The sequence below is a fragment of the Gavialis gangeticus genome, unplaced genomic scaffold, assembly GCF_001723915.1.
Source record: "Gavialis gangeticus isolate Ggan-Ray unplaced genomic scaffold, GavGan_comp1, whole genome shotgun sequence".
In the NCBI taxonomy this organism is placed as follows: Eukaryota; Metazoa; Chordata; order Crocodylia; family Gavialidae; genus Gavialis; species Gavialis gangeticus.
In genome coordinates this window covers 14,491,356-14,499,462 of record NW_017729004.1, presented here as the reverse complement: position 1 = coordinate 14,499,462, position 8,107 = coordinate 14,491,356, and the positions used below count along the sequence as shown (strand labels likewise).

Here is an 8,107-nt window from a genome sequence, read left to right as displayed (position 1 = left end):
CCGCCGCTCCGCGCAGCCGCCGCCCGTGAGGCGGGTCGGGGTCCGGGTCGGGGCCGGGCGGGGACAAGATGCCGCCGTCCAAGTCCCGCAAGATCGCCATCCTGGGCTACCGCAGCGTGGGTGAGACGGGCCGGGGGTTTCCTGCGGGGGGAGGGGCAGGGTTACATCCAGCCCAGCCGCCTGCTCGCGCCTCGCCCCATCCCCAGCCCCGCTGGTCTGCTGCTGCCAAATGTCCATGCGTGACCCGAAGGAGGTACAGACCCCGGGGCACGGCTCCTCCCCGGCGCCGAGCGGGGCATCGGCCTCTCCCTGCGCATAGCCGGGGTCCTCCGGGTCGGGAGCGCTGGCAGGCCCCAGCCTGGGACACGGCTCTGAGACGGGTTTGTCTGTAGCCTTCGCCTCATCGCACCTTGAGTTTTATTTTACCTTCTGGAAACATCGTAGCACACATCGGATTTAAAGCACTGCCCTAAGGGCCGAAATATCCTTGCTGGCCCTGGGAAGAGGTGGGATGTCATTGAGCAGTTGGTGGCTGATCCGTGGGCACATGGCAACGGTCAGCAGCAGTGTCAAAGCGTGAGGAATCGCACTGTATAGGAAACCCAATGCCATTCATTAAACTGGATGCGAAAATCTAGATCTCTTGATTCGGAAACGATCCCTTTTATTAGAATGAAAAAAGTGGTTTGAGATTTTCTCGGCTCATGCCGGGTGGAGAGGGCGAGGGGGCAGGGAGGTTGTCCATGAAGAGTGGAAAGATTGGGGAGGTATGGGGGGAAATTTAGAAAACTCCTCACCCCCTCATCTCCTGACACAAGTTCAGTGACATGGAATAGGATAAAAACCTGAAACCAAAGGAAATTATTTTTCTCACAGCGTGGAACTAGGCTGTGAAACCGCTTTCTACTTGAGATTTATCTTTGCTAGGCTGCAAGGGTTGCAAATATATGAGTGTAAGAGTATCCTGAGTTTTTTAACTTGGCGTTGGGGGCTTGCATTGTGAAGCCGGTCTTGCCACTAGGGCTTAGGAAACCTACTTTGGCAGGCGGTGAGGAATTATTCCATAGCTGCCTCTAGGAAGTTAACATGGACTCTTCCCAGCAGTGTTTGGTACTGGACTTGATTGATATTGGATCAGATTCGTCCCAGTAATTTCTTTGTTTCTATGACTTGTTCTATTGGCTAAATGTCCCAGTTGATCGATGTCCTTCTTAGGACCTTTAGTTGTTTCGGTGGATGCTGTTGTCTTCATTTAAAGGCCCTGCATGCTAAAAAGTGAGTTACGAGGTTTGTCTTTGATTACAGATGGGTTTTTTTTTAATGCTAGGCAAACATCACTTACCCTCCTACATGCTTGAGCATCCCAACCATTTGAGCAGTTAGAACTAATGGGTTGGGTCTCAACTCTGTTCTCTGCATTTCTGTGCACTGTTGGATCTGGCTCCCAAGAAACTTAGCCGTCAGTGCCCTAGATCATGAGCATGAATAAGAGTGGGCAGACAACCTCAGTGAGGATATCAACACTCTTTTCATTTGTTTCCCTCCATCTTTATCTGGCTTGAGAATTATCCAGTGGCTCTCAAAAGAATAAATTGAAGCAACTTTGAAGATGGAGTAGCTCATATTTTCTAAGATCCCCACAGCAATGCTGAATCAGAAGACAAAATAGAGCCAAGTTGAGCCTTTCTTGAGTATGTCCATGGGGCAAGGGGGAGACAGAACAATTGCCCCAAACTAACCTAGCTTAGAAGAGTATAGATCTAGTGTACCGATCGTGGCAAGCTACGCCTTAAAAACATGGAGATACTTTGGTTTGACTTAACTAAAATCAAAGTTGAAGTGGTCTAACTCTACTTTGTAGACAAAGCTGCTCTTTCTCCGTAGATGTAAACAGGTGAATTAGAAACCAAGCATGTTCCCTCAAATGATGAATCAGTTCTTCCCGGTGGAAAGAACCCAATTTCTTCATATTGTAATAATCCAAATGATCCTGGTAACTGCAACTGCCTTCACTTTTTTTGGAGCAGGTAAAGAATCTTTGTGTCCTATGCAGTAGTAGCACACAATGTTTGAATCTGTTAATCAAATTTGGAAGTAAAATGTTTGAAAATCGTTACTTCTGCTACGTGAAATGACTGAATTTGAGTTTTAGATGCACTTCTCTGAACCTCTGAGGATGACAGCCAGTTTAGTGAAAAGCAGCAGGCACTGATCCGAAAATGTTTGTTCTAGGGATTAACTGATACGGACATATTTAAGTTTCCCACTGGCAGAACAGTCATTTCAATGTGTTCGCTTGACCCAGCCTTGCAAGGTTGCTGTTCACGGTTTCCTATAATTCTCTGTTGAGCCACTATATTTGGGGGCATCCTTTGGATTGAACTTTTTAAAGTTGTGAGAGGCCAGATAGCTTGAGGTATGAACAGGAGTCCTGCTATCATAGAAACTGGAACTTTACTTTGGATCAGCAGTCTGAAATACCCTTTCTGGGTTTGTAGTTCTGAGAGGGAATCTAATTGAATTGCAGTGACCTGTATTTGTGTGTGTGGAAAAGGGTGCGTGTGGGGGGAGGAATGGGGGTTGTTTTGTGTTGTTTCCAGGCTACATTCTTTTGTGTAACTTTAAGGCTTTGCACTATGCAGTATTTTTGGCTGAAGAAGTCCAGCCTCTGCAGTCTTATTGGATCCACAAGTCTAGGAACAGACAGGCAGTCATGACCAAGATGCGAAAAACCTGCATTGTAAGAAACTGGTTAGACTGCAGTGGTCAAGTAGCACTGTTGTACTACTAGTAGGAGCTTGCATGCCATATAGGCTTGGTAGAGCTAACTAAAAGCCTCCACAGGAAATACTGTTTAAGGGCGAAAGTAGTGCTATAGTTCCTCTCCTATCCTTCTAGTATGCACAGCAATATGACTGTTCCCTGGTGAACTGCAGTGGTCGTGATTGAACATGCCGAGAAATCCAACCAGTTCCTTAGGAAGATGCCTGTATTGTTTAGTGCTACACATAGTATTACAGCTTTGCTTTTATGTTCTTTCTGAAAGATAGCACTTTGGCTAGCCTGGACTCCCATAACAGCATGACTAGGTATCCTTCAGTACTAAAGTGAAATGAATTAGTTGTTTTTATTCCCTATTAAATTGCCGATGTGGCTGTCCCTGGGCAGGAAAAAACGGAAACCTATTGATGCTGTGGCTTGACTACATGATGGGTACTGCCTGTAGCATATTCATGGATGACTGGTGCCCCCCCTGCAACCAATCCTGCCAACCGGGGGGGGAGGGGTTTGCTGCTGCCCGGGGAGAGGGGTGTCCCCTGCAGCCCATCGCTACGGCCATTTCCAGGAGCGGCTGCCCATCGCCTAAGTGGCAAGCACGCACCCCTGTGCACCCCCTACACGTCGCCACTGAGCACATCAGAGCAATTTTGCAGAAACAGCTGAGAATCTGAAATTGGTATTTGGTGTTCATGATTTCTCCTGTGTTTTATACATATAGAAAATCTGCTAAAAATCAAATAAATTTGAGGCCTGACTTGAACTTTCTTTACAGTGGACCTACACCCATCCAGCTGGAGTTCAGAGGTGTTGCTGGAATGCAAAATGGCTGCAGCCAACAGGAAACTGAAATGAGACTCAAATGTCACTCTTAATTGAGAGTCTTGATTTTGATGGGCTTTACGGCTCGGTGGTAAAACTTGCTGCAGTGTGCTTGTTAGCAGTAGCTGGGAGCACTAGAGGCAGCATGTTCAGCTGTAAGATCAAACCACAGTGAGGTTATTTAAGGACACTGTGCCAGGATTAACTCTTGCTTTGCCTGCTTCTCATTCCACAGTCACAACGCTTAAAGACTTTTTTTGCTTGCAGTTTTCTGTGTCTTGCAGTTGTGTTCACTCAGCCAAAAAATAACATCTTCTATGAAGGGAAAAGGCCTTTTGATTTAAAATGTAGATCCTGGCATTGTTGTCTTCATAAAGATGAGCATCTCTGTTTTTAGATACTATGAGGAACTTGCAGATACAGGCTCTGTAAAAGCTTCTGTGAAATTCAGTGACATGGAAGCAGCTGGTAACCTCTGGCTGCTTCAATGCAGCTATTTAATTGAAATTGAAATAGTTAGAAAAGCAAATACGTATGCCATGCTGTAATGCTTCAGAGCAATTCCTTGTGGCTTTCCTTGCAGGTGACATACAAGAATCTATTTTAAACATTGTTTGATAATTTAGCAAGTGCTCTACTTAGTTCTCTGGCTAGGGAGTAGCTGATCCTGATGATATAATTGGATCTGGGCATATGATGGTAGACAACTTTGCAGTGATATTTAGTGTTAGTGGTGGGCGGTTCAGAAGTTGAGTGACTTGTCATACAATTGGTTTTTAAACTTCCGCCCTAGCTATGGCTGAAAGGGTTCCTCTGTTCAGTGACTTCTTGCTATGCCCTATTCTGTGAAAGCACTCAATCAGGCACAGGTGTGGAGCAGAGACTTGCCTGGAGCACGGCGGTAGATCAGGTGTTTGTTACTTAAGAGCATGTTTTTACATGTATGTCCACTTTTTTTTTAATTTGTTAGTTCTGTGCCATATAGTAAAAAAGCATGTGTAACTGATGGCTCCTGTCCATGCAGCATGAGTTTGGGGAATGTTCTATTGTTAGTTGGAGCCAGAGATGTGGAGGAAAGGACTTGTTACAGTTTTAACTTTCATGCAGTGTTGAAATTGGGGCTGTCCAACTCCTAAGTAGCTGAGGGCTGCATGCCCTGGGGTGTGCACTAGCAGGGGTTGCCCCAGTGAGCATGCTACATGTCCTCCTCTGCCGCATTGCATATCTGGATGCCCACCCTTCCCCCCCACCCATCCCCTATCCCACTGCACCATATACCTGGACATCTATGCTCAGCTTAAGCTTCTTGTCCATGAGCTCCCCCGGCACTGTGGATTGTGCCAGGTGGCACCATCCCACTCCTTGGGATAGGGAAGAGGAAGCCAGAGGGAGAAGGGGCCCAGAGAAACAGCAGCCAGAACAGTGACTGGGGAGGGGTAGATGCCCAGGGGTTGCCTTTTACCCCTTTGTGCTGCCATTTGGAGAGCTCTGGTCTAAATAACATTTTCCATGCTCCTGGAATAAAAACATTCAGGTCTCTTGCCCAAAATTCCAAGACATAGTAGCAATTAAATTTCCTCCTATAGCAGCCCAAATAAGAGTTCACACGGAGGGTTTTTCCAATTTTTGGGAGGACTTGGCAGATCTACTATGCATTAGAGAACCAAGTTTTGCATTGCTCTTAATGTCCGCACTGCCTGCATGTCTCACCAGGAAGCAACATAGTAAGGCAGGGGTCGGAAACCTATGGCACATGTGCAGAAGGTGGCGCACGGCATGGTTTTTATTGGTATGTAGACTGCTTCCCACCCCAAGGGGTGGGAAGAGTTGTGCCCAGATGGAGCAGCATGTGGCTGCCTGGGAACAGCCTTGCGCTGCTGCTGGCCCATGCTGCCAACTCCAGCCAGGTAAGAGCCCCTGGCTCCAACCCTAGCCTGGCACCACCAGCAGCCCTGGGCTAGGGGCTGTTGATGCCCTGATGGCCCCGGCCCCAGCCCCGTGCTGCTGGCCACGTGCCGCTGGCAGGCCCCAGCCGGCACCACCATGGGTTCCAGCCCAGTGCCAGCACCGGGATGGAGCTGGGGCCCTGGCTCCATCCTGGCTCTGCAGATGGCCCCGGCCACGTGCTGCCAGTGGGCCTGGTCCCAGCCGGCACCACTGGTGTGGCTGCCCACCCCAGCCTAGTGCTGCTGCTGGGCTGGGGCCCAGGCCCATTCCAGCACTGCTGGCGGGCCCAGCCACGTGCTGCCAGCAGGCCCATCACTGGCTGGCGCTGCCAGCTGCCCCAGCCCAGCCCAGTGCTGCTGCTGGGCCGGGGCCATTGGCAGCATGGGGATGGGGCTGGGGCCGCGGACCTGCACTGGCCCCACCCCCATCCCGGCACTGCCGACGGCCCCATGCTGCTAATGGCCCTGGCCCTGTATGGGCTGAGCCCCAGCCAGCACCACTGCCTCTGCCTGCCTCAGCCCAGCACTGCTGGCGGGCTGGGGCTGTCGGCAGTGCTGGGATGGGGCCGGGGCCTGCACAGGCCCCAGCCTCATCCTGGCGCTGCTGATGGCCCCAGCTCTGGCCACATGCTGCCAGCAGGCCTGTCCTCAGCCCTCACCGTGGCTGCTGCTGGCCCCAGTCCCATCCCAGTGCCACCAGTGGCCTCCACCTGCTATGTGCTCATGCTCCTGCTCTGTGTGACCTGCTTTGTACTCCTCCGCCCTCATTTTGGTTTTCTGGTATGTCAGCACTCTGGCACCTTTCAAGGTAGACGTGTTTTTTTGAGCACTCCAGCCAAAAATGTTGCCTAGGCCTGTAGTAAGGCATATGGAAGTAATAATGTACTGGGCAAAAGCTGGTTATTTCTGTCTTAAAAAGAGTGTAAAACTTAGCATTTAGTGTGATGGAAGCACCAAGCAAAGCATTGGTATTAGAGATGCACCAATATATTGGTTGCATATAAAATTGGCACTTATAAAAGGAAAATTAACATTATTAGCAATCAGCCTTTTTTTGGCTGGTGCAGCTGATAACATCACTGATAACTGCTGCATTTGTGTGCACAGTTGTAACGTGCTCAGGCAGGAATGCAACCTGGCAACTTTGGGAGTGGTGTCTGGCTGGTAAGCCTGTGGGAGGGATGGGGCTTGGGGGGGAGCAGATTGAGGCCCACATAGTGAGGGAGGGAGTGGGGCAGGGGCTGGGGCAGGGGCTGCTCAGTCAGGGTGGTGAATGGGACCCTGGGAGTGGGGCAGAGCTGCAGGCAACTTGTCCAGAGTGGGGGAGATGACAACCCCTGCCATTATACGCACCCCTGGGGGAGGCATGGGCGGCATGTCTCCCTGGATTTGTGTGCAGGGCAAGGGCAGGCTGTGGGCTCAGGCTAGGGGCTGTGATGGCTGAGCTTGGGTGCTTTCTGAGTGGGTGGGGGTGGAGCAGGTGGTGGCAGTGTTTGGGAGGGGGGCTACAGGGTGACTGTAGCCTGCCCCCCTGCTGGGAAGTGGCTGGCACAGCCCCTGGCCCTGAGCCCACAGTGGGCAGCCTGATCCTCACCCTACACACAAATTCAGAGGGCACATGCCCCACATGCCACTGCATGCCCCTCCGGGGAAGGCAGTGGATGCTCCCCCATGCTCCTTGGATGGGCCACCTGTGGCTCTGTCCTGCTCCTGCTGCGGTTGCATTCACTGTTCTGGCTGAACAGTACCTGCCCCCCTGCCCCACTCACTCCCTCACTGTGAGGGCCTCAATCTGCCCCCCTTCACTGCTCCCCACACCCCTTTCTCCCCACAGACTTACCAGCAGGGAGCTGCTCTCCCAAGATCCCAGGCTGAATTCCTGTAAATCTGCTATCGGATTGGTATCAGCTGATTATGGCTAGTTAATAATTGGCCATTGTTATCAGCCGAAAATTCTTTATTCGTGCACTCCCAATTGATGTGTAGTAGGGCTGTGCAGAGCAGGTAATATTCGATTTGATAGCCATGTTGAATATTAAACTGGGTCCTGCTTCGATTTGCTGTCCACTTCGAGTCGAAACTGGTGTACTTTGCCTCAAGGTCGAAGCTCAGTCGAATATTCAAGCTGCTTCGACTTCCCCATAGGCTATAATGGGGAAGGTCGAAGCAGGCTATAACTTTGGTATTTCTTGTCTGATCTTGATGAAATTTGCAGGAATGGTAGCTCCTGAGGAGCCCACAAAGCGTGCCAAGTTTCAACAAGGTAGGTTCAGGGGGTGCAGAGCAACAGCACACCAAATTCTTGAGAGAGAACCTCCTGTGACTTCTGTCTAGAAAGCCACAGGGAGCTCAAAACTGCAGGCTTGCTAGCCCCTGAGGATCCCACAAAGCCTATCAACTTCAACGGTGATAAGTGCAGGGGTTTGGGGGAAACTGCACCTTAGGCTGCTGACAGACAAAGCTTGTGATGTAGATAGAGTGAGGAGGGCAGCATTCACTCTGTCTGCACCTGGCGCTTGGGGACCCCGGCAGCGGGAGGTTCACCTTGAGGAACACCAGCT

At 50.5% G+C, this 8,107-nt stretch overlaps 1 protein-coding gene across 1 annotated transcript in view; it reads left to right on the top strand.

Moving 5' to 3' along the window:
* The first annotated feature begins 6 nt into the window (after positions 1-6).
* The window catches only part of RHEB (Ras homolog enriched in brain), a 64,813-nt gene continuing 56,712 nt past the window's right edge, over positions 7-8,107 (top strand). The window contains exon 1 of the mRNA XM_019508121.1: positions 7-120. Within this exon, the coding sequence (XP_019363666.1) occupies positions 69-120 (52 nt within the window). The 5' untranslated portion in view covers positions 7-68. The remainder of the gene's footprint in view (positions 121-8,107) is intronic.